The following is a 27,326-nucleotide window of genomic DNA, read 5'->3' on the forward strand; positions in this document are numbered from 1 at the left end:
ATGATCATGTTACTACACTACTAAAGTGTTACGTTTTGTTTTTCTTTCGGTGTGACACCCCTAAATTATATATTTTTTAAAATTAAAAACTGTATGTTATACTATATAATCATTGAAAATTATGCAAATGTATCTTGCAAAGTGCTAATGACAGAATATCAAGGTCATTAATGGACACAAAAGGCTGAAACGTCCTGTGGTGTGACGGAACATGTCCTCCGGTGTGACGCCTGTACTGTTACACCATAGGACAAAAAAAATTGTCTCTTTAAAAGGACTCTTGAAGAAGCATTTTAAATTATTAAATAAGATTTGTTTAACTCCTTTTTATTCTCTTATGATCACTTTCAGTGTTCTTAAATGCAGTAATTACATTATTTAAACTATTTTCTGATGTTTTTGCAGAAAACTTGTACTGTTATAAAGTGTCATGAAAGTAAGTATAGAATGTGATACTTTTTGAAACAGAAAGAATTCTAGAAGAGTTCCAGTAACAACTGATTGACTAAGACTGAATTTTTTTTTTTTTGATATTGTTTATTATTAAAAAAAAATGTTGATATTGTTTCTATCAAATTTAAACTTTCTTTCTCCTTTGACATGTTCAAAATTAAATAGAAATACTGTAATAACTACCATTTCTGTCCTTTAGTGTGACATAATGTCCTATGGTGTGACATAAAAGAACCACTGATTTGTTTTTATCTCAAAATATCTTAAAAAACTGTTGAGTATTGCAATAGGGGAGATAGAAATATTATTCATCTTAAAATGGCATCATTTCTGAATGAATGACAGTCAGTTTCAAGTTTTTCTTGAAACTGTCCAACAAGTCGTGGGGGAAAAATTCTGTTAATTATAATTTCATATTAAATAAATAACACTATATTAAAAGAAGTGTCTAACAATAAAGATTAATATGTCCCATGCTATTTGTATATTATTAAGAGTTTTTTTTTCTTATTTTTTCTGTCACACCATAGGACAATTTTGTGGTAAAAAACGTAAAAAAACAAAACAAAACAAAACAAAACAAAAAAAAAAACAATGAAAGAATTGACGAAGTTAGTGACTCGTTATATTTTCTCAAAGATCAGACTTCACACTACATAAATATATATGTCAATATATGTCAATGTCAACCAGAAACTATTTGGTTACCAACATTCTTTAAACTATCTTTCTGTTCAGCAGAAGAAAGAAACTCATACAGGTTTGGAACAACCTGGAGGGTGAGTGATCTTCTTTTAAGAGCACTTCTTTTTCACAAGGGTTGCTTTGGATGTATACCTTCAATCTTTACCCTGCAGCAGAATCAGCAGAGTTTTTCATTAGAGTTTGTGCTCAAGTGTTGCTGTTTAGTCCCACAGGATCAGGTTCCTGTGAAGTGGAAAAGTGTGACCTGCACGATTGAAGCATGTAGACGTCACTGTGAAAAGGGAGATTTCAAAATCATACACAGTGGATTTGCGATTGGATGGTTTGATCGTGTGTCAGTCAATCAAAGTATTTAATTCCCTTATAAGTGAAATTTTTACTAGGGATGCTGTCTAGCATGCGACGTGCACAAATTGTTTATGCCTGAAGCACTGGCTCTACTGCAAACCACCAAAGACTGGTGCAGAGAGGTTCTGAGAGGCGTTTTCTTCATTGTGCTGTTCTCTGAAGCGACAGGCAGCAGTGCAAAGAAAAAAAATCAACAGTGAGTGAGAAGTCTCTGCTTGTCGATAGGGCTGGGTACAGAACACAGTACTTGAATTGCATCGGTGCTGCCGAGTACAGAATCAATTGTGTGTACGTTTTAGAAAGAGAGAGAGAGAGGAGACCCTGTGACGTGATGTAACCCCTGCAACTCATTCAAACACAACACCCAGGGCAAACCGAAATGTTCTGAATTGTGGTTACATTTCTAGGGCCATATGATTTCCACGAAAACGTGGAGGCCATTCATAAAACCGGAATTTACTCTATAGAGCGAAATGCCACAGAATTTGTCAATTTTTGGATAAATAAATCAAAAGTAGGTCTGTCATTCGAATTGCAATATAGACTAATGACTGTTAATATTAAATAATATTATATAATATTATTACTTTTGAACAGTATAACGTAAGTTTTTATATAATCCTTTTTCTGACAAATTTAAATAAAACAAATGATAATTGTAGAAAAATAATACAATTATAAACTCTTTTAAAGGAATATTCACACAATTTTCTAATTTTTTTGTTTGCCAAAAAATAAAAGGGTTTTATTTTAATTTGATTAAAAATAAATAAATGTTTAATGCATTAATTACAAGAAAAATTAAAACACAAGAAATTCTGAAAAAAAAAAACATATATATATATATATATATATATATATATATATATAAAACCATAGACTTTTTTTTTTCACTAAAATAAATGTTTTTGTTATTACACAGAGAGAAAAGTACAGAAAAGGGTACCGTTGGGTACCGGCACTGGCACCAAATTTCAGGTACCGGTACTGGTACCATTCCAGTTAAAATGTGAATGGTACCCAACCCTACTTGTCGAGCTGTACATTTGCTGTACCCTATACACTGTAAAAAATAAAAAAACACAATTTGTTGAGTCAGCTTAAAATAATTTGTTACCCTGCTGCCTTAAAAGTTCAGTCAACTAAAATAAGTTTATTCAACTTGAAATGTTAAGTTGTACTAAGTAACTTACTAAGTAACTTAGATATTTGTGTTTGCTAAACTTAACAGATGGGTAAGTAACCCAGCTGCCTTAAAATTTTAAGTTGATTCAACTCAAATATCTAAGTTGTCACTTAGTATAATTTAACATTTCAAGTTGAATAAACTTTTTTTGAGTTGACTGAACTTAAAATTTTATGGCAGCCAGGTTACAAATTGTTTTAAGTTGACTCAATAAATTGTTTTTTACAGTGTACAGTCACAGCCAGGGTCGTCGCAGATAATGTACTGCCCCGTTGTCATCCAAAATGTTCATGTCTGTCTTTCTTCAGTCGTAAAGAAATATTTTTTTGAGGAAAACATTTCAGGAATGTTCTCCATATAGTGGACTTATATGGTGCCCGTGAGTTTGAACTTTCAAAATGCAGTTTAAATGCTGTTTCAAAGGAATAAGTGTCTTATCTAGCCAAACAAATGGTCATTTTCTTTAAAAAATAAATAAATAAATAAAATAAAAATGATGTACTTTTTAACCTCAAATGTTCATCTTCTCTAGCTCTGCCATGTGCATGTGTACTCTGTGTAATCCAGGTCGATACAGTTAGGGTATGTTGAAAAACTCCCATCTCATTTTCTCCTCCAACTTTAAAATCATCCTACATTGCTGCAGAAGTTTACAAAGTAAACATGCAAAGAAGATCAAACGCCTTTACAAAAAAGGTAAAACAGCGATGTAGAATGATTTTGAAGAAGACAGACAGACATGAACATCTTGAATGACAATGGGGTGAGTACATTATCTGTAATTTTTTTGTTCTGGAAGTGAACGACTTTAAATTCATGGCCCACCACTGGGCCTAGTGTGTCTCCAACTATTATGCACCCTTAAGGTACAATTTTGGACTGCTTAAGGCAATGGTTCTCAAACCTTTTGACTCCAAGGCCCCCACAACATTCGCCCAACACTTCTAGTTTCTGTAAAGTAGGATTCCAGAAGCTTTAAATGGACAGTTCACCCAAAAATGAAAATGCCGGCTCCTGCGTCAGCATCACGCAAGTGTCATGGTACTCTCGTGAATGGGAGTTGAAGATTGACAGGGAAGAGAAGAAATTGTGGAATAAAGTTTTTTTTCCTTTGTGCACAAAAAGTATTCTCATAGCTTCATAAAATTAAGGTTGTACCACTGATGTCACATGGACTATTTTATCGATGTCTTTACTACCTTTCTGGGCCTTGTAATGGTAGTTGCTTCGCTGTCTGTGCAGGGTCAGAAAGCTCTTGGAACAAAGGTCTTAAGGGTTTGGAACGACATGAAGGTGAGTAATTAAGGACAGAATTTTCATTTTTAGGTGAACTGTCCCTTTAATAGCTTCAATGTTCTTCAAGGTTCCCACTATTTTACTAGTGAATTTGAATTTTCCAGTCAAGTGTGAACATGACTTTTTTTTTGTTTTTTAATAAGAATTAAGGATAAGCATAAGCATTAAAAAATAGCTTTTGGTCACAATTTCTACCTGAGAATTTTTTTAGGCATGGGTTAACTAGGAAAACATAAATTCATTATAAAAATGACACTAGAAGTGACACTTTTAAAATTATGTAACCTCATATATGCAGGTTTCTAAATGAAAAATTCAGGGATTAATTAAAATAGGAAACATTTAATTTATTTTTACAATTATGCTTCTTTTTATTTTTAATGAGTTCTAGAGGTCTTCAGTCCTGTTCCTGGGGACCCACTATCCTGAAAAGTTTAGCTACAACCCTAATCAAACACACCTGAAGCAGCCAATCAAGCTTCTCAAGACTGCTTGAAAATACACAGCCAGGGGTGCTTTTCATTTCTTATTTGTGCATCCTCGTTTCCTTTCCTCACTTCCTCTCCTCGCGTCTTAGCTCCGACCCTTCAGGATGCGAGGGAAGGATGCAAGGAAAAGACGCCAGGGCGGTGGAATCAAAGGATGAACACTGGAATATTCTTGACCACTTAAGCGTCAGTTCAAAGCGTCATCAGCTGCGCTAAAGGGATCTGCACATATGTTGTTAAAGTTTGATATTTAAGGCATTCATAATAAATACGGATAAAGCAAGATGCCCTATTTAAATATATGACATTATTTAAACTGCAAAGGTAAAATATAAATGTAAATTATTAAGGGTGAGGGGGAGGAGAATTTAAATGTTCGCCATGTTTAGTCGATAAAACACTTCCGCAAAGAATACACCTGTGTATCCTCACTCATGACTCTTCAGGAAGGCTCTTCACTCCTCGATCCTCGCCTCCTTGTGGTGCAATTAGAGAATTGAGATGTCCTACAAGATGGCTGAGCTCGATCGGTTTCCGGGTCATAGGATGGAGGACAGAGGAGCGAGGAGACGAGGAGGGATATTGAGAAGCACCCCAGGTGTGCTGAAGCAGGTTGGAAATAAACTTTGAAGGAGAGGGGATCCCCAGGAGCAGGGTTGAAGAACTCTGATATAGTCTTAAAGGAACACTCCACTTTTTTTGAAAATAGGCTCATTGTCCAACTCCCCTAAAGTTAAACAGTTGAGTTTTACCATTTTCGAATCCATTCAGCCGATCTCTGGGTCCGGCTGTAGCACTTTTAGCATAGCTTAGCATAGATCATTGAATCTGATTAGACCGATAGCATCTTGTTCAAAAATAAACATATAAAATGACGATATTTTTCCTATTTAAAACTTGACTCTTCTGTAGTTACATCGTGTACTAAGACTGACGGAAAATGAAAAGTTGTGATTTTCTAGGGTAATATGGCTAGGAACTATACTTTCATTCTGGCGTAATAATCAAGGAACTTTGCTGCTGTACCATGGGTGCAGAAGGTGCAATGATATTACGCAGCGCCTGAAAGTGACCGGCACTATGTTTGTGTAGACGCAGAGTTGTGGCCGGCAGAGTTGAAAACATGGTACATATCTTTAGTTTAATTTTTGGGTGAGGTACAGAATGATACCTGGAGCTTCAATAGAATTACAAAATGCAGGACCTGAACAAATCCGTTAATCTGTGAGTCAGTTCAATGACGTACATAGCACCCACATCCTTTTGCTTTACTGTAGTTTCTACAGCCGTGAAAAAAGAACATTCACAGAAATGGAGGCTCAGGAAGCTTAAGTGGATTATTTATGTCAATTAAACAAAATCCCTCCATGCACTTTCAGTGTTTGCTCAGTGGAGTTCAGTCCACAACAAAGAGCAGATAAGAGCTAGATGTCAGTGCTGTGAACACAACTTTGAAGAAAATATTTTGGGGAAAATGGTATTGTGAGAGGGTTATTATGTGCTTTCTAAGGTGTTTAGATTTTTTGTAGACTGTCGTTAAGTGGTTGCTGGAGTTCCTTTTTAGTGTAGATCTGTGGGATTATTTTTTTTGTCTATTTTATGATGGCTTTGAGAAGTAAGAGCCCTTCTACTTAACAAGCTGCATGATTTGATGTATCGTTCATGTCCGTAGCACAAACAGAGCGTGACAAGTTACGTCTCAATCAAAGCTTAATATTGAGAGTGGAAAAGCCTTGCCTTAATATTCATCATTATATAATGCTGTTTTAACAAAATCACACATCATGTTCATATTTGCATTGTGCGTGTATGTAAAGCAAGCGCTGAATTAATGAATAAGTCATTAACATGCAGTGAAGTAGCACAGCTAATACTTCTGTTCTCAAGACTAATAAATCAACCCCAATTACTGGACCAACTTTGATCAAAACTCTGATTCCTGAGCTAACTTTGAACAAAACTTGGACTTTTGGAATAACCATGAGAGTTTGAGCATAATGAGATCACTGAGTGATCAGTCATGAAAGAATTGAGTGATGTCTAGGAAACGGTCTGTTCTTTTTAGCTCGCTGGCTGTGCAGATTTGCATTAGTTATTAATAAGCTGCCCTGGTGTATGTAGTTTTCTGTAGTCCCTTAAAAAAAAAACTGCAGCATGTTCGTGAGGTGAGACACAATGAGCCACAGGAAGATGAAATCAGCGTATAAAATCTGAAGCTTTCCGCACTTTGATCAAAGTTTCATTAAGCTGATGCTCACTTCAATGGTTCTGCATCAAACCCAGCTGTCATGTCTGCCATGTTCTTAATCCAGAGTCTTCTGGAAAGCCCTGGAGTGCTCTAGAAGTAAGCTAAAGCCCTTGAACTGAACAAATCTCATTAGGCTAGTACAGATGCAACAGAAACTGATGATGTTGCACTCAAACAGGTGTCTGGGCAATGCTGGAACAATAGTTAAAGCGGTAGTTTGACAAGAAATGCAATTCTGGACTCTCATAAAAAATGAATGTAGATTTGGAATGACTTGAGTCTGTCACTGGGCCAGTATGCTTTCAACAAGTTCAAAGCAGGTTCATTTCCTCCGAGGAGGCAGTGCCTCCTCAAAATATTAGATTAGAAAAACAGTACAAAAATAAAGCAATTTTACAGTTTTTCAATTTTACGAAATATATTATTAATAAGGGTATAAATAGCTTGTTTTTCCTAAAGAAACATTGTCCAACAGTGACATCAGCAGGTTTCAGCGAGAGTCTGCGTCTCTTTTGTCTAAAGAAACCTAAAAAAATTATACTCAGCTGTTTTCAACAAAAATTATGTTTTTTGAGCAGCATATCAGAATATTAGAATGATTTCTGAAGGATCATGTGCCTAGAGTAAAAATGCTAAAAATTCAGCTTTGAAATCACATTAATAAATTATATTTTAAAATATATTCAAATAGAAAAGAGTTATTTTAAATAGTAAAAATATTTTTAAATTTTACTGTTTTTGCTGTACTTTGGATCAAATGCAGGCTTGGTGAACAAAAGAGACTTCTTTAAAAAAAACATTAAAAATCTTACTGTTCAAAAAGTTTTGACTGGTAGTAACCGCTTTATGTCAAAAATAAGACTTAAAATGGCATGAAACATGATCTGTGGTAGGTTTTAGTGAGTGATCAGCTTAGTGAAAGTTAAAGTAAATTTTTGTCTGTGATGACTGATGATCCAAAAAATTCAAAAACTGTTAAAAGTTAAGTATTAAAAAGAATAGCTGAACATAAGTTCACAAAGTACAATTGTTTAAACTGTTACTGCCTTGGGTTATTATTTTAGAATAAATGTTAAAATCCTTAAAAACACTAATTTGATGAGATTTATACTTGGCTTAAATAAATAGGATGTTGATTACATGGTTAATGTAAAATGTACGTTTTTTCTGATAGCGCAAGTAATGTTTATTTAACGAAGAAAATGTTTTTTTTACTGTTTTGTCATCATTTACTCACCCTCAAATCCTTCCAAACCTACATGACTTTCTTTCCTTGGTAGACTTTTTTTTTTAGTACACATCTTTTGAATTGTAATTTTTATATGGACCATTTCTTAATATTTGGAGCCTAAGCACATGCACTGTAGTGCTTATGAGTGTAAATGTGGCTGCTTATGAGTGTAAATGTAGATTGTAACCCACAAATGTAATTGTTGATTTTGTTATTATTATGATGCTATTATAGGTCAGTAAATGTTTGCAAAGACCTCACAGTGCTGCCATAACAACAATTAGTAGTTGGTAATAGTAAACACACCCACATATACATATAAATGCACTTCTGCCACCCCCACATTTTGTTTAACTGTATGTGATTAGAAATGCTAATTCAGTTCATCACATATAGACTGGTATGAATCTAGAGTGCATCCACTAATATTAGTTCTGCAATGTTAAACTTTTAGGGTGTTTCAGTAATGGTGGTGTAGTGCTTTAGTTGATTTATACAGATGGACGTGCAGTACCAGTGCTGCGTTTTGGCTGCTGAACGACAGGTGAGGAGGAGGAAGGTCACCTCCCAAAAGTGACTGCTGAAATAAACAAACCCCTCCCCACAGGTCCCGTCTGGGCAAGCTATTTGTGGACGGACTGTCATTAGGATGAACATCCCTTCTGGCTCTCTTTCCCTCTCCATGTCTTTCTCTGTCTCTCTCACATGTCCTTTGGACAGTAAGCACAGCTGTTCCTGTGGTGGAGGTTAACTCGGGGCTCGAGGCTGGTTCGTGCACTTAGGCCACTCTCTTATTAGTTAACCGCAGGATGTGTTTAAACACCCACCCACACACACAGAACACATTTTATAAGATAGTCCTAAGAGGTTTGGTCGCATCTGGCAGCTTTAGCTTGGACTTGAAACTGAACTCGCATCCCCTGCGGCTGTGCGGAGAAAGGACAGAAAATGTTTGGCGACGGATATTTCACATCAAAACTCCGTTTAGCCTGATCCAAGCTGAGATAATGTGCGGACTGGGCACTGCCGCAATGGGAACGCAAAGAATTCCGGGTAATTTTCTGCCATACTGGATAAACTTTAAATTAACACGAAGTAAAATGCTAAAGCCACTGGGAATCTTGCCTGCGGAGACAGTGCGGCCCTGTAAGCCCACCCAAAACCTTAGCATACATTAATTCCTCATTAGCATATATTAAATCCATGACTGCGAGCATAACATACCGCTGAGTGCAGGAGCTGACGTGTCTCTCTCTTTCTCTCCGCACACGCGGGATGTCACAGGAGTTGCCTTGGTGTTGTTTTTCTGCGATCAAGCTAATCTCCAGTAACATTCGCAATTATTAGCATAGCAAAAGCAAGCTGAGAGGCCCGTGGTGATTTAACAGATAATTACGCCCAAACTAAATAACCTTCAGAGAGAGATATAAAGACGTTTCGGAGGAGGACAGGGAGGGATGGAGTGATAGATGGATAGACGCAGGGCATGTAACCCTGCTGGGATCTCATTCAGAGTCTAGACTCAATCTTTTGACGCCACGCTGCCATTAAACGAGTGACAGGTCATCCCTTCATTCCCCCGGGGAGAAGAGAAAGGCTTAATTTAACATTAAGGCTGTTTGTTTGAGGTGTTATTTCGTACGAGGACGGAAAAGGATGGCGAAGCAGTACTATTATCCTTCATGCGCTCGGAAACAAACAAGTTTAATAACCTTATTCATCAGACAAGGGAAAAGAGCAGCAATATGGCTGAGTGAATATCTACTGAGAAAAGACATAAAGAACTATAAACTACCGGTGGTAAGACAACAGGCGATTGCGAGAGAAGACATTCCCCTACAACCCGCCTCGGCTGCACAGACTATCAAAGCTATAAAAGTAGATTTGGGATTTTCTGGAAGGGATTATGTATTTTATTGTGAAGCTGGGACAGGAACATCAGTACCCTGGCAACAACAAAAAAAAAAAAGGGCCAAGGTGGTACCACTATATTTTTTGAACTACCTTTGTAGAAACCATGTTAAATTAATATGGTAATCATTCAGTACCATGGGCATTATACCACAGTAAAAACTGTAATATTGTTAATGAACTCTGATTGCAAAGCTAGCTTTTTAGCAGCCATTACGGCAGTCTTCAGTGTCACATGATCCTTCAGAAATCTTTGGAATATGCTGGTTTGCTCAAAAAACCTTTTTTTTTTTTTTGTTTTCTTATTTTTTTTTTTTTTTTTTTTTTTTTAATTCTTTGATGAATAGAAAGCTAAAAAATGTTTTTAATGCCACTTTATTTAATGTGTTCGTCCTTAGTGACCCCAAACGTTTTAACAGTAATGTACAGGGGTGGGTGGTTTATTACTGGTAGAGATTTTCTACTATCGTCTCTATAGCGGTTGTGCGCTCACGTGACATTGTTGTGCTACATTCTCACAAAAATGTTGTTTGCATGCTTTTTTAAGCATTGCAGTTTAAAAACAAGTGATTTTAAGACACAGAAACGCATTTACTTTTTACTCGTTTCGCTAAATGCGCGCACATAAATGGTGCTCATAGGGCTTGGGAGTATCATATTTTTGCAAAAAAATGCCTGTCTTTGCAAGTATTCTCATAAACAGTACTTTATGTCTTAAGTGAAAGCAAACAATTGAGAAATAAACAGTATATTGGATCCAGGCAGCTCTTAAAGTGATAGCAGTCTAATATTCCTGCTGTCTGTCATTCATTTTAATCAAACAACAAAAGAGAGAAAATCTCTTGCTGCTTACTTTTGTAACTTTAATAAGACAAATATATATTTAATTTATATTTAATATGCAGTGTTTTTATACATTTGTAAGTATACAAATGTATGTGGCATTTCTTATTTATTTGTTCTACTGTAGATTTTTTGTTTTATTGCTTGTATAATTAGTTTTTTTTTTTATTTAATCGCTGACTGTTTATTTGTCTTCAGTGAGCTTGAATTTTTAGTTGAAGTTTTTTGGGATATTGACACTGGTGTCAAGAATTATGAAATTTCTCTGGCATCAAAAATTTTGATATCATAAAGACATTATTTCAAGCAAAAAATAACTGTATCATGATATATATATCATTACCATGAAATAAAAGTACTCGCTTCAGGATCAGTGTTGGGAAAAAGTTGCTTTTAAAAGTAATGCATTACAATATTGCGTTAATCCCTAAAAAGTAACTAATATTACTTAGTTACTTTTTTATGGAAAGTAACACATTCCATTACTTTTGTGTTACTTTTCAAATCTGGGCAGGGCATGCTTGTTTGTTTTTATTATAAATAATTCTATTTTTGGCAAATGTAAAAGCTCTTTCATACCAACAAGTTAAATGAATAAACCTCAGGCTGAAAAGTAAATTCATGTCTGTACAGTAGAATGCGGGAGAAGAAAGTTCAACATTCTTCAGCAATAACAAAATATTAAGCAAAATGTTAATCTAAAGTAATTTAAAACATCAGTGGTCAACAGCAAAGACACTGGTTAATAAAATTGGATCCATAAGGGATGTTTGTATTATTTAACATTTAATTATTGCAGGTTTGCATCTTATTCTGAGTTTTTATTCATTTTGAGGAATACTGAATGCTTTTCGAGTGAGATGAATTAATGCATGTTCACATTTAGTTTAGAACTACAGTAACATCATGTCTACACAGCGCACACAATGCCTCTGCACTTCCAATTTCTTTCAACATGGGGACAGGATAGGGTGACCACCTGTCCCACTTTGCGCTGTACCGCACAGCCTTTTCACCCCTTGTCCCGCACATTGCATATTGAGAAAATGTCCCGCATTTTCATCAGTCTGTTGGTTTTTAATGATCATATTAAAAAAACGTCCATGCGTTCTTTTGGCTTTTTAAGAAAGCTTTTTATTGATTCTTTTTGCGGCATAGTTTCTGCACAAAGGATTTGCGGACCTCATCAAGTGATCTAGAACCACCGACGAAAAATGGTCGAGTGCACACGGAAAAATAAGATATTCTCAATTCATTTTAACCAATTAAAAAAAAATCGATGCAGGATTCAGACGTGACTTTCCTCTTATTTTAATAGTTCGTTTGAGGCGGTTTCTATGGCATTGTTTTAATGACAAATGTCTGCAGCGCATTATTGTAATGCATCAAAATGCGCAAGCACAAATCTCTTCTCTCGTAGGTAGGTTCTCTTCACTCTCATAAAAAAGACACACTTTCTCTCGCTTGCATGTGCGAGCTCAGAAACACAGATCAGTGCATATGACAATGGATGTAATCAGTATTTACATAGCATAACAGTAGAAAATGTATCAGTCTCACACGTGTCCTGCATTGTCCCGCAAAATCACAACTATGTCCCACAACAGCCCTATTGCCAGGTGGTCACCCTAGGACAGGAGGACTTGTCAGTCTCAAAAGTAATGAAAAGTAATGAAAAAGTAATGCATTACTTTACTAGAAAAAAGTAATCTGATTACGTACATTGCTTTACTTGTAATGCGTTACCCTCACCACTGATATAAGATTTTGTTGTGCCACCACAGGGGAATGACATCTATCACCTGATTTTACCCACACGCCCCTTGTTGTTTCTCCACCCTTGACTATAGCTTTCAAAACTGCTCTCGGAATCCTAAGACAATCATTTATCTTTATTTAATCATAAGATGGAAAATGATATGATGTAATTTAACAGGAACATTACTCGGAGGTAAACAATCGTGACCTGCTTCTCAGCCAAAGCAGTACCGGTCAGAGGAGACAATGCCCCTCAGGGATTTTTGAGCCCCACTGACCTGAACTTTCTGAGCCCGACGCTTGTCAGCTCTCTGGTTCTGATGGTAAATGCGGCTGAAGTTGGAAACGATAACGGGAACAGGCAGAGCGATGACCAGCACCCCACTGAGAGAACAGATGGAGCCAAAGATCTTTCCTGCTATGGTCTTAGGGACCATGTCTCCATACCTGCAGAGAAAGAGCAGAGCAAGAAATAGAGACATTAGTCACTGAAATATGCACAATCTGTTTCTACACATGTTCCTCCTTGTTTAACAGCCTAGCAGCAATAAAAAAACAGACAGATACATGATTTCACACCTACACAACTGTAGCTCCTCATACTAATTATATTCCATCTGTTTTTGTTATTACGTTCCAAATGTAATGAATAATCACAAACTCCTACTAAATATATTCATATGGTTTTACTGCAGATTGGCACTTCCACCTGCCACCTAATATTACCCCGTAGACAAAGCAGAAAAATGAGTGTGATACTGACATTAGAGGTGCCAGATTTTAAATGCAGTGACTTGTTATTGAAACAGGAGGTGACAGAGGCGTAAGTGGGATGACACTTTTATTGGAATATCCATTTGTTTAAAGAGCCATTAGTCTCTAAAGCTGTTTCTTTGGAAAGTTCTGAGAATGGTTTGGAAAGTCTTTTATGTACTAAACGATTTGTTTGAGGAGTATTGAAAACGGTTTGTTTGGAGAAAATCTGTTTTGAGAGTTTGTTTAAGCCATTGTTTAGAAAGTCTTTTTATTCAGACATCAGATTGTTTGAGAAGTGTTTTATTTCAAAAGCTGTTTGTTTGCAAAGTTATTTAATTTGAAAACTATTTGTTTACAGAGTCATTTGTTTGTCAGCTGACTTGTACATAAAAGCCATTTGTTTACAAACTAAATCTTTTGTCTAGAGAAGTCGAGTATAGATGAATAACACATCCTTCAAGTTGAGGCCAGTATTATCAGCATACTGTGAACATCATCTTTTAAAAATGGGATGAACTGAAGTGAACAGAACAGAACAGGAGCAAAAGCCAGCAGAGAATGAGAAAGTCATTTAAGATGTTTAACTTAGAGCATTTAAGTCCCTCAGTCCATGACCTGGCTACTTCAAGGACATCAAATACAATTCGACACAGCTATTTAAAATGAAAATACAATTACACGCACCACTGTAGATCTTCCTCAGCCAGCGCGATGGCCTGCCATCTGAATTCAGGCGGTGAGAAGTGGAAGGACATTTTTTTTTTTTTTTTTTTTAAGATAAGAAAGAGGCTGACCAAATATCTATTCAAACAAATTGGATGGTTTAAGGTGGCTTTAGCAAAAAGGAATACATTAGTTCAAAAAGCTGCAGACTAAAGTAATTGGATACTGATGGAATATAGCCACAAAGCGAACGAGAAAATAAGACAGACGCACCCGGTGGAACGGGAACAATGTAAGCATAACCGTAATTTACAGACATACATGCATTGTTTAAATACATATGTACAGATGTTCAGAACTAAAACGGTTTTCTTTTCAGCTAATCCAAGTCCATGCTGTGACTGCCAGTGAGGATTTAATTAACAATGGATAATCCTGTTCCTTCATTAAATTAATTTGGTGCAAGTGAGGCACAATTCAAACAAACACAATTAGAAAACACGCAGCCAGCCGAGAATTTGTGAAGAGACACTAAAGTTGGAATTTAAATGTCTCAAATAATCAAAATGGCTCATTGGGAGGCAACGCGGCCGTTGCGGGTCCAAGTAGTGAAAGGAATATTCAGGGTTCAATACAAGTTAAGCTCCAGTGACAGAGAAAATCAAGGTTATGCTGAAACGGGAGTAATGTGAAGCTTAAAATTTTGTATAACACTGGCAATAATTTTTGTGTTAAATTATTAAACAGAATTCTTCTATATAAATTATTCTTCTCTATATTGTTTGAGCTACAAAGACCTTCCCATATGCTGTCATGGCATCAAAGTTGTAAATTTACACAATGTGTTTAACATTTATGCAAACTAATCTCGACATGCTTGTTTACACTGTGGATTTACTATTAAAGCAATATTTTATCCGTACATATTGGCCCCATTTGCTTTCATTGTAATTGACTCACTGTAACCCAGATTTTTGCTTTGCTTTTTAAAGAAAAGAAGGGACAAGTTGAAATTAATTTTTGTTTTAATCAACATTATGCCACAAGTGATGTTAAGTATGTTTAAAGGATTAGTTTACTTCCAGAATAATTTAGTTGACTTTCCTGATAATTTACTCACCCCCCCATGTCATCCAAGATGTTCATGTCTTTCTGTCTTCAGTCGAAAAGAAATTATGGTTTGAGTAAAACATTGCAGGATTTTTTTCTATACAGTGGACTATACAATGGGACTCAATGGGTTGAAGATCCAAATTGCAGTTTCGATGCAGCTTCAAAGGGCTCTACATGATCACAGCTGAGGAATAAAGGTCTTATCTAGTGAAACGATTGGTAAAATTGATATACTTTTTAACCACAAATGGTTAAAAGTGGTTATCTCTTATCTGTGTACTTTGGTTCAGAAAGGTTAGGGTAGGGTGAAAAACTGCATTTCATTTTCTCTTCCAACTTCAAAATAATCCAGCATCGTTGTTTTTCCTTTTGACTTTTGTTTGACTTTCTTTGCATGTTCACTTCATAAACACTGTTCTTCTGCCTGTCACGCTTGATCTTTCCAACATGACTACGTAATGCATGAGGTCAGGCATTTGTGGTTCAAAAATATAACATTTTTTATTTGTTATTTTTTAATTTTTTTTTTTTTTTTTTTAGAAAATGACCAATTGTTTTGCTAGGTAAGACCCTTGTTCCTCAGCTGGGATTGTGTAGAGCCCCTTTGAAGCTGCATTGAAACTCCAATTTGGACGTTCAACCCACTGGGTCCCACTGAAATCCACTATGGAGAAAAATCGGGAAATGTTTCCCTCAAAAAACTTCCACTTCCAGAACAAAAATATACAGATAATGTACTCACCACCTTGTCATCCAAGATGTTCATGTCTTTCTTCCTTCAGTCGTAAAGAAATAGTTTTTTTGAGGAAAACATTTTAGGATTTTTCTCCATATAAGGGACTGCTGTGGTGCCCCAAGTTTGAACTTACAAAATGACTGCATCGTTTCACTAGATAAGACCTTTCTTCCTCGGCTAGGATCGTTGACAACCGCATTTAGGACAGTTTGAAGCCGCATTTAAACTGCGTTTTGTAAGTTCAAACTCTGGGCACCATAGACGTCTGCTATAAGGAGAAAAATGCTAAAATGTTTTACTCAAAAAAACAAAAAAAACACAACAATTTCTTTACAACTGAAGACAGAAAGACATGAACATCTTGAATGACAAGGGGGTGAGTACATTATCTTGTAAACTGTTGTTCTGGAAGTGGACTTCTCCTTTAATTTCTTTTCGACTGAAGAAAGAAACGCACATCTTGGATGACATTGGTGTGAGCAAATTATCAGGAAATTTTTAATCTGGAAGTGAACTAATCCTTTAACTTGTATTTAACCTGGACTATCCTTTTAAATAAGGGTGCTACTGTACACATTTACATAAAAGCCCTGCAGTCTGACAGCTTAACAGGTTAATCGCTGTAGGCCGATGAGGGATGATTCAAATAACTCTTTGTAAACACTAGGACAAAGAAAGGGCTTATTCACGAATCTGTGTCGAAGCTAATATTTGTCTTATTTTTGGAGGCTCATTTAACACTTTCCGAAACTCATTTCAAGAGTCGATTAGAGTGTCATTCTAAGAGGACTGGATCGTGCCCACGTGGGAATATCTCTGAGCGAGAGATCTCACGGTGTGTTATATAATCTAAACTAATTTACACTTTACACATGCAATATACGCTATAGAAGAACACACAATACAATCTGGGACACAGAGATGATACACACACAAAAAGACCCAGCAGGATAGAGGGCTTAACAGCTCTGACTACACAAACTACAGGCCAAACAAAACCTCCCTCTGGACTGAGTTAAGGATTACGGCTTACTTCTAAATGGCCCCGTGTATTCATGAGTAAATTCTGCTTTGATCTGTGAAGACAAAATTTGTGTGTCTGCGTGTCTAGTACTTTTCCATATTTTCAGGAAGTGTATTTTGGACTGTCAAACCCAAACCACCTGGAGTGAATCATTGTTCGGGAGAAGAATCGCACCTAAACGGAGTGTTTACCCCAAAAGACAAAAACTGTAATAGCCTGAAATGGTGTCTGTATGAAATATTCAAAAGCTGGAATTGGATACGTTAACACTCAGTTTTTATTTCAGCAGCGTATTTTCTAACATAAATATATGTCATATTAAAGAAGTTAATTTTAAATTTCACTGCTCAGAAATAATATCACAGAGAACTGCATTTCAAAGAGGCATTTGTAATTCAGCTAAATGAGAAAATTGGTTAAGGGTTTGAATACTTTTGCAAGGCATTGTGTATGCGTGATATGCTCAAAGCAAATGCTCTTTGATGTGAATAATAGACGTGCAGGCTCTCGCGTATGAGTTTGTATGCCGTTCCATCCAATGTCTCGCTTAATACGTACGCACAGACACTTCAAGCATTTGAGGTTTCTGATTAGGACATTGCCAGAAATTTAATGGTGTTTGTAATCAAGGCTTTGACCTTTATTCATTCAGCTGAATCTTAAATGGATAAATTAGACGATAAGATCCTCAGCCATTTATTGATTGTAATCAAAATGCAGTATGGAGAATACCAGCTCACACACATACACACTTTAAAACTCTCAAAGCACTGCACATGTATTTTTTTCTGCTTTCTCTACATTCCTCTCTGATCCTGAAGTGTATCAGCCTACTGAGGTTCATGCCGTATCTGCATATCTGCTTATCTATTTATTCCACACCTTCCTATCTGCTTTGGATCTGACTGAAAGTGGAATATTAATGGAAGAGTGAAAACAAAAGAGAGAAACAAATGAGTGCTGGTTGTTTTGACTGTCAGAGCAAAGGTATTTGCACGCTACACTGAGCTAGATGTTTGCTCAGAGATTTCACTGAAGTTTTCTTTCATTTATGGAGCTAATAAGCAGCTCTGCTCTTCTTGACATCAGGGGACTGATTCAAACACAACTCTGGATCACAGAGAAGTAGCTCACATTATAGCTTATTGTCTGTATAAACACAATAATGGCGTTTGGAATAGACTCCAGCTGGTAGATGCCATAACTACACCATTATGGGGGCACAAAGGTAACGGTGTACACTGATGGATTTTTTTTTTCTTTTAGGCACAATGTAAATTGTATGTATAATGTTGCAGTAAACGTTGTGGCATATTTAAAAACACTGCTGTTAAAATGTAGTCAGCAAGCTTTTTTTCCTCTTTTTAATGCTTACCAAGGCTGCCCACTAATAGTCGACTAACCGTTAGTTGACGAGGAGAGGATTGGTCGACCAAAGTATTATTAGCGAAACGCTTTGGGAACGCCTTCAGCGTGACCGCGCTCTGAATCACGTGTGCAATCAAACCAATGGAAGAACGAAACGTCACAGGCGGGTGACGTCACTGACCAGGAAGCATAAAAGCACGTGCGCCAGAACGAGCGTCAGCTTCTGTCTTTCAGCAGCGCTCTGTGTTTGTCTGTGCTGTCTCTTTTTTGGTTGCTAGTTAGCACCACTTTTATTTCGAGACAGTATGTCAAAGTGCGAGAAAAAGTCGAAGAACATCAGCAAGCCAGGTTTTAGAGCGTGTGTTCCTCCCTGCTCTCGTTACATCTCGAGCGGGGATACACACGCTCTATGCGTGGCTTGCTTGGGAGCGGAGCATGCGGCATCGGCCCTCGAGCGGGCCGATTGCCCGCATTGTGACGCACTGCCTATGCGTCTGCTCCGCTCCCGGAAGGATCTCTTCTCCGCGGAGGGATCCTTCATCAGCGTTCCCCGCGGGTCCGGTCCCGCTTCCGCCGAGGCGGAGCGGCGGCTGCACTCGTGGGGTTCGCAACTGGATCTGGTGGAGGGTATGGAGACGGGTGACCCCCTATCTCCTGCCTCACCCATCAGATCCGCTGCCCGGCCCTCGGGATCGGAAGCCCGCGCTGCGGTTTCTTCCCCCCGGGGGTCGGCCTCCACGCTCCCCATATCTTCCTCTGAGGAGGTTGATGTGGTGAGTGTGGATGAGGCTGCAGCACCTCAGTTTCCCCAGTATGAGGAGCTGTTGGAGGTGGTGACTCGGGCTGTGGCCAAATTGAACATCGATTGGCCCGCCGAGCCATTAGTCGAACCGCAGAAAAGTAAACTGGACGAGAGGTTTTGCGGTCTCGACCACCTCCAGCACGCCGGAGCCTTCCCTTTTTTCCTGATCTCCACACTGAGGTGTCGAGATCATGGAATTCACCCTTCTCGCCCCGCTTGTTCATCCCCGCCTCATATAATTACGGGTATGTGGCGGGGTTGGATGAGCGAGGGTACAGAGCGATGCCTCGGGTGGAACAGACGCTCGCGAGCTATCTGTCCCCCGAGTCTGCATCGTCTCTGAAGGCTCCGGTCCTGCCCTCCAAGCCGCTGCGAGTCACCTCAGTGCTGGTGGGCAAGGGGTACACGGCTGCGGGTCAGGCTGGTGCGTGTCTGCACACCATGTCGGTGTTACAGGCGTACCAGGCTGACCTGCTTAAAGAGCTGGATGAGGGTGAGGAGATCAAAGATAGCGATATCTCTGAGCTCAGGAGGACCGCTGATTTGTCTCTCCGCGCCACTAAGGAGACCGCCCGTGCCATTGGGCGGTCTATGGCAGCCCTTGTGGCCGCGGAGAGACATCTCTGGTTGACCCTGTCCGACATGAAAGAGAAGGACAGGGTCTTCCTTCTGGACGCCCCGCTTTCGCCTGCTGGTCTGTTCGGCGACGCCGTCAATTCCGTCGTCGACAGATACCAGGAGGCGCGTAAGCAAGCGGCGGCGTTCCAGCGGTTCCTCCCTCGCCGTCATCCAGCTCGCGGGGCTGCTGCGACGGAGCAGCCCCAGCCGTCTACCAGCTCCTCGTACCGGGAAGCTCAGAAACAGAGCGTGGCCACTCGCACTCCTCCCCATCGAGAGCGAGTGGTCAAACGCTCTAGGTCGAGGACCTCCCAGGCTAAGCCCGATCTGAGGGTCGTGCTTCAGTCGAAGAGGTCCTCGACCAAGCGGTCCTGACGGGTCGGGACCGCCGGGGGCAGCCCCATCTGGGGGGAAACGGGTAGCACCGCAGTATTCGGTGTCCGGGTCCCCCCCGTGCCCCCGGGAGATCGCCCTGCCAACCCTGCCAGTGTTTCAGGGCGCAGCGGTCTCCAGCGAGCATCCACCCCAGTTTTTCCCGCCCGGCAACGTAGCGGGGCTGGGGAGCTCGCCACCCCCGCGGGGTCTCTGGGACCGCTGGTTCAGGTGCTTCCTGCCGGGCAACCGTTTCAGGACACCGTTCCAGCGGCCCCCTTAACACCAGAGGCCAGCCTCGAGAGGCTGGTTCCCTTAGTAGATCATTTGGCAGCGTGGAAACTACTGCCCAATGTGTCTGCTTGGGTCCTGCATACTGTAGAGCGAGGTTATCGCATTCAGTTCGGCGCACCACCACCGCCGTTCAACGGGGTCTCTCCCACTCTGGTGGGCCCCGAGCAGGGTCTGGTAATGGAACAGGAAGTAGCCACTCTCCTGAGGAAGGAGGCCATCGAGGTGGTCCCTCCTCACGAAAGAGAGTCCGGGTTCTACAGCCGGTACTTCATTGTTCCGAAGAAGGATGGGGGCCTGCGTCCCATTTTAGATCTGCGTCTGCTGAACCGCTCAGTCAAGAGACTGAAGTTCAAGATGCTCACCATCAAGCAAGTCGTGTCTCAGATCAGGTCCGAGGACTGGTTTGTCACGATAGATCTAAAAGACGCATATTTTCACGTCTCCATCCTTCCTCATCACAGGAAGTTCCTGAGGTTTGCTTTCAGGGGCGAAGCTTACCAATATCGGGTTCTTCCGTTCGGCCTAGCACTCTCCCCCCGCACTTTTACGAAGTGTGTGGATGCAGCTCTGGCTCCTCTGCGACTCCAGGGCATCCGCATACTCAATTACATCGACGACTGGCTGATCCTAGCTCAGTCGGAGATGGAGGCAGTTCGGCATCGAGATGTCGTTCTCGCTCACATGAAAGCGCTGGGGTTAAGACTGAACGCCAAGAAAAGTGTGCTTTCTCCATTACAGAGGACCACTTATCTGGGCGTGGTGTGGGATTCGACCACGATGCAGGCACGTTTGTCTCCTGCTCGGATCGAGTCGATCCTCACTGCAGTCAAGAGAGTGAAGGAAGGCCTGTCACTCACTGTCAAGCAGTTCCAGCAACTGCTGGGTCTGATGGCAGCAGCGTCCAACGTGATACCTTTTGGCCTGCTGTACATGAGACCCCTACAGTGGTGGCTCAAGACCAAGGAGTTTTCCCCGAGGGGAAACCCACTTCGCATGATCAGGGTCACGCGGCGTTGCCTACGTGCCCTGGACATGTGGAGGAAGCCTTGGTTCTTGTCTCAGGGCCCGGTGTTGGGAGCTCCTTGTCGCCGCGTAACGCTAGCGACGGACGCATCCCTCACCGGTTGGGGAGCGGTCATGAGTGGCCACCCTGCCCGCGGTCTGTGGAGCGGTCGGCAACTCACGTGGCACATAAATTGCCTGGAGATGCTGGCCGTGTTTCGGGCTCTGAAACACTTTCTCCCGGACCTAAGAGACCGCCATGTGTTGGTCCGCACCGACAACACCTCGGTGGTCTCTTACATCAACCACCACCAGGGAGGTCTGCGTTCGCCCCTTGTACAAGCTGGCGCACCAGATCCTTGTGTGGTCCCAGGACAAACTCCTCTCGCTGAGAGCAGTTTATGTTCCTGGGCATCTCAACTTGGGAGCAGACATCCTGTCGAGACAGGGGCCGAGGCCGGGGAATGGATGCTTCACACCGAGGTGGTGAAGCAGATCTGGAGAGTGTTTGGTCCAGCCCAGGTGGACCTGTTTGCCACGAGGGAGAACACGCAATGTCCCCTCTGGTACTCTCTAGTTCATCCAGCTCCCCTGGGGCTGGATGCCATGGTGCAGACGTGGCCGAGGCTACGTCTGTACGCCTTTCCCCCGATCGCTCTGCTCCCGGGAGTTCTAGAGAGAGTGCGCCGGGACGGGGTGTCCCTTCTTCTAGTAGCCCTGTACTGGCCGGGCCGAGTATGGTTCTCGGACCTGATTTCTCTCCTCGACGGCTCTCCCTGGGAGATTCCCGTCAGGGGAGATCTCCTCTCACAGGCAGGGGGTACCATTCTTCACCCCCGGCCGGAGCTGTGGAAGCTTTGGGTGTGGCCTCTGAGGGGGCGCACCTCTTAGCTTCCGGTCTCTCAACTGAGGTTGTTGAGACCATCCTCCAATCTAGAGCTCCCTCCACGAGGAAACTGTACGCCTTGAAGTGGAAACTCTTCACTTCTTGGTGCGGACACCGCCAGCAAGACCCAGTTAACTGCCCAGTTGGCTCAGTGCTGGAGTTCCTGCAAAGCCGGTTGTCTGCAGGGTTATCCCACTCCACCTTGAAGGTTTACGTGGCGGCCATTGCGGCCTACCACGCCCCTCTTGGTGGTCTTTCCGTGGGAAAGGACCCTCTCGTTACACGTTTCCTCTGCGGTGCTTTGAGGCTCAGGCCTCCTGTACGACCTCGTGTCCCCTCTTGGGACCTGTCTGTGGTGTTAGAGGCTCTCTGCAGGCCTCCTTTCGAGCCTGTTGAGGAAATCTCGGACAGATTCCTTACTTTAAAAACTGTCCTTCTCTTAGCTCTTTCCTCCCTTAAGAGAATTGGGGATCTTCAGGCCCTCTCTGTGGCCCCTTCTTTCCTGGACTTCGCGCCAGGCCTTTCTAAAGCTTTCCTGTTTCCAAAAGCGGGTTATGTCCCTAAGGTCCCCACCTCGACACCACGGCCTGTCGTACTCCAGGCCTTTTGTCCTCCCCCCTTTCGGGATGCTGACCAGCGGAAGCTTAACTGTATGTGTCCAGTGCGAGCGCTGGATGCATACGTCCACAGGGCTGCCAGGTGGAGAAAGTCAGACCAGTTATTTGTCTGTTATGGCCCCCAAAAAGGGGCCTCCCTGCTTCTAAGCAAACTTTAAGTCGCTGGGTAGTGGACGCTATCCTTTCTGCTTATGAGGCTTCTGACCTCCCTCCTCCTTTAGGGGTCAGAGCCCATTCTACCCGGAGCATGGCTGCCTCCAAAGCTTTTCTTGCTGGGGTTCCCATGCAAGATATTTGCAACGCTGCGGGATGGTCCTCACCTTTGACCTTTGTTAGGTTTTACGAATTGGACCTGCGGGTCTCGCCTGGTACCTCTGTCCTTTGTCCTAGCACATCCTAGGCAGGGACTAGGGGTCTGGCGGCGTGGGCATCTCGTTCCCAAAGCGGCTCGAGTTCCTCGACGTCTAAGGTTCGTATGTTCCTGAAGGGGGAACGTCTCTAGCCATCCTCCTGCGTCCTTGCGAGCGCGCTTCTCTCCTGTAACCCTGGTTCTGGCCACGTGCTTTTATGCTTCCTGGTCAGTGACGTCACCCGCCTGTGACGTTTCGTTCTTCCATTGGTTTGATTGCACACGTGATTCCTCACCTGCGTTCCCTGCGAGCGCTGCGTCTCGTTCCTGGAACCAGGGCTGTAACCTTAGACGTTTATCGATAAATTATTAAAGCGTTAATGCAGTCTCCTTGCTGTTTTTCCATGACACATTCATAATTATTATATCTGCCGGTGCGCTGTGGCAAGCTTTTTTTGCATGTGCTTAAATGTTTATTAGGCTATGTAGGCAATTACAGGCCATTTGATTTTTGATTTGCTATTATTACTAATAGTCGACTAATGCTTAAAATGAATGACTACTAGTCGACCAGAAAAATCTTTAGTCAAGGGCTAAAGATACAGTAAAAAATACAGTAAAATAGTCTTAAGATAATATTTTTGTGAAAACCGTGATACTTGTTTTTTGTTTTGTTTTTTTAGGATTCTTCGAGGAATAGAAAGAATAGCATTTCTATCATGACAACTCTCGAAAGATTTTAGCAGGATAATGGAAATGTCAACCTTAATGTACTTGGTCTTAGTAGATTTGCTACGCTGCTGAATTATTGCTGCTGTTGGTTATTGTTGTTACTGTAGATTATTGCTGCTGCTGCTGCTGCAAAGCAAGCACAGGAACTTGCTACTGCCAATACATACGCCAATATGGTGCTGTGAGCATTTAAGACATACAAATAGCGTGCATGTAAACCCGTAGGAGATGTATACAGGTGGAGCTGGGGAGGTGGAGGGTGTCAGAGGAACTCTGAAAGCGTGCTGTGAAATGCTCTAGTGAATGCTAACCAGCCATTTAAATGTAAAGCCACAAACTTATTTGCTGTGTATGCAACATAAACCAATCAGCTTGTGCCAAGTAGTTTAACACTGTGAATGTCATCAGTTTGCGTTAATGACCCATCAGCCTGTGCCATCTAGAGTTTAATGACTGAGCTTGACATTTATTTGAAATAGAATTGTTTGTTTAATATTATAAATGTCTTTGCTGTCATGTTTTATCAGTTAAAAAAATCTGACCCCAAACTTTTGAAGGATATTGGATTTGGTGTTTATTAATCTTGTTGGTGTCATCAGGACTGTCATCTCCAGGATGATTAGACAAATAGCTTCTATGGCTCAGGTAATTGACTGAACCTCCCACATACACCCTAAAAAAGTTATTAAAGTTATCTCCATATAGTTATCAGCCAAGGACAGTTCCCTCAGGCTATTATAGACCTCTTTGGCCTCTCTTTGTGTATTACAGTGTTTAAGAATCAGGACTCAGCATTTAAACACCCAGGTGATGAAGAATGTCTTTATAACAAAATTACAGCAGCTGTACTATTCATGAATTTGAACTTAAACCAATGATAGCACAGCAAAAAGGACAGATTTAGAACAAACGAGTGAGAGAGAGGGAGAGTGTGAAAACATAAAATGCTGAACACTTTAAAGTTACACAAGCTTTTCATATCTATAGATTTGTTCCTTGCCCTTGAAACAGTCAGTCCATGAGGCTGCACAGCATATCAAAGGAGAAATCAGAGGATTGTGGAACAAATCTGATACCAAACTCTCTGTTTCAGAGTCTCATGAGTCTCTAAGCTTTCCAAAACCTCCCAGGATCTGTTGCAGCTGTCATAAAGGACAGAATCTGAACGTCACATGGCGTTAGCGTCTCTTTAACACACGCAGTCACATACAGTTTCTGTCATGCTTGACGACCGCTTGATTCGTCTGCTTTTATTGCCGCTGCGACTCCACTGGCGTGGTAATGAGGAGAGGGATGTCGTTAGCATGGAGAGCGTGTCATTAGCCTTTTAGCGCTGCGGGCCACAGACTCACAGTTAGCGAGCGGTGCGTTACAGCCCGACTGCTGTTACGCAACACGCAAACTCCCAAACCCAAACTCTCATCCCACTCACATCTCAGGCTCTGCCTCTGTCCCATCCTCCTCAATCCTTTCTTTCCCTCTTCCCACCCCCTCACGCTTTCAGATACGCCTCCCACGGTGAGTCGGTGTGACCCGCTCGGAGCCACGATTCCCTGCGAAATTCACGAGCCACAGTGATGTCTGAAACAACAATTCGACGGCAGATTAGCTCAGTTCATTCACCAGCAAATCTGCTGTATGCGCACAGGATTCCACTGAATAAACTGAATTCATACCACCAATCGCCTCTACGTAAACAACCTCCGCTTTCGTGAGGAATTGGACCAGCTGCGAGGCTTCACATGCATTATTGAGCTTTTGAGCAAGAGCCTGTAGTAGGGTTGCTGTCACGATACCAATATTTCAGCAGTTGATACCAAAAACAGTGCAATTTCACGATTTCCAGTGTTTTCAGAGGATGCTTTTATTGTGTTTAGGCCCACGTTTTGTGTTCTGGACTCATGCATGAGTCGTGTTCTCTTTTTCTCATCAATATTGTTCTTGATTAATGCAAACAAAATAATGGGCAGGAGCAGGTCATTAAGCTGCATTTACACCACAAGGCTCGTTGCACAGATCCAATATTTTGACAAGTATTGGATTTTTGTGTTTCGCCTGTTTGCATTCACTTCAGACACATTACCAGGACGCTTGTAGGCAATTGAAAGCCTGTCAGACTGTAAAGGGTTTCAAACTGGGGTCTAGAAATTAGGGAGTTTATATATATATATATATATATATATATATATATATATATATATATGTGTGTGTGTGTGTGTGTGTGTGTGTGTGTATATGTATGTATATATGTGTATATATATATATATATATATAATATATATATGTATGTATATATGTATATATATGTATATATATCAATATCAATGACATGACACCTAAAATTTGATTAGTTTGATTACAGTTTTTTCAGACCCACTTTAACTTTTCAAAAAAAGATTAGTTATTTGTATTTTTGTGTCAAAATATGATTTGGTACAAATTTAATCTACTCTCCTGTCTGGTTTGTTTGTCGGACAAAACTGCGTATTTGGCGTTATGATTGGTCAGACCACCTGCTAATCAAACTCTCGGCTAAGGGTCAATTGAGCAGCCAAGGCCTCACTATATATATATATGCTCACTGTGTGTGTGTGTGTACTTGTTTTTGCTACATTGTGGGGACCAAATGTCCCACAAGGATAGTAAAACCTGAAATTTTTGACATTGTGGGGACCGGCTCGTGGTCCCCATGGGTACAAAAGCTTATAAATCATACAGAATGAGATTTTTTGAGAAAGTAAAAATGCAGAAAGGTTTCTGTAAGGGTTAGGTTTAGGGGTAGGGTTAGGGTAAGGGGATAGAAAATACAGTGTGGACAGTATACAAACCATTGCGCCTATGGAGAGTCCCCACAAGGATAATAAACCAGACATGTGTGTGTGTGTGTGTGTGTGTGTGTGTACTTGTTTTTGCTACATTGTGGGGACCAGCCTGCGGTTACTAAAAATAGTAAATGATGTTTATCTGAAAGTGTAACGATGCAAGCATGTTTCCTGTAAGGGGTAGGTTTAGGGTTAGGGTTGGGTTAGGGGATAGACAATGTCGTTTAGTCAGTATAAAAACTATAGAAGTCTATGGAAAGTCCCCACAATTCACTAAAACAAACGTGTGTGTGTGTGTGTCTGAAGGGTTACACAGTGAGGGAAAAAAGAACCTGCTTTTACATTTTAGGAAAGTTGTCCCTCACAAATATGGTCCATATTTAGGGATCCTTGGTGTCAGAAAGTTTGAAAATCCCTAGACAGATACCGAATTCTGTCAGTACTCGGTATTAACTGAAAGTTTAGTCTCAGGCCTGACAAACTCATCACACAGATCCACTGGCTAAAGGGATGTAAACCCTAAGGTAGCTCATACACCAGAAATTACACTTGCCACCTGCTCAGATCCAGTAAAGTGTCAGTTTCTGGGGCGATTGGCTTCATTTCAGATGTGCACACATATACACACACTCTAACATTTGGCATAGATTCAGCCACAAACATTCCTAAAGGATTCATCAGCTCATCTGAATTCCACCGCCCGCT

The 27,326-nt window shown here is 41.0% G+C and overlaps 1 protein-coding gene across 3 annotated transcripts in view; it reads right to left on the reverse strand.

Annotated features, from left to right (window-relative positions):
• The window catches only part of kcnd3 (potassium voltage-gated channel, Shal-related subfamily, member 3), a 134,782-nt gene that overhangs the window by 13,339 nt on the left and 94,117 nt on the right, over positions 1-27,326 (reverse strand). For all 3 annotated transcript variants that reach the window (XM_051118152.1, XM_051118151.1, XM_051118150.1), the window contains exon 3: positions 12,746-12,914. In XM_051118152.1, the coding sequence (XP_050974109.1) occupies positions 12,746-12,914 (169 nt within the window). The remainder of the gene's footprint in view (positions 1-12,745; positions 12,915-27,326) is intronic.

This window comes from Labeo rohita, chromosome 8 (genome assembly GCF_022985175.1).
Source record: "Labeo rohita strain BAU-BD-2019 chromosome 8, IGBB_LRoh.1.0, whole genome shotgun sequence".
In the NCBI taxonomy this organism is placed as follows: domain Eukaryota; kingdom Metazoa; phylum Chordata; class Actinopteri; order Cypriniformes; family Cyprinidae; genus Labeo; species Labeo rohita.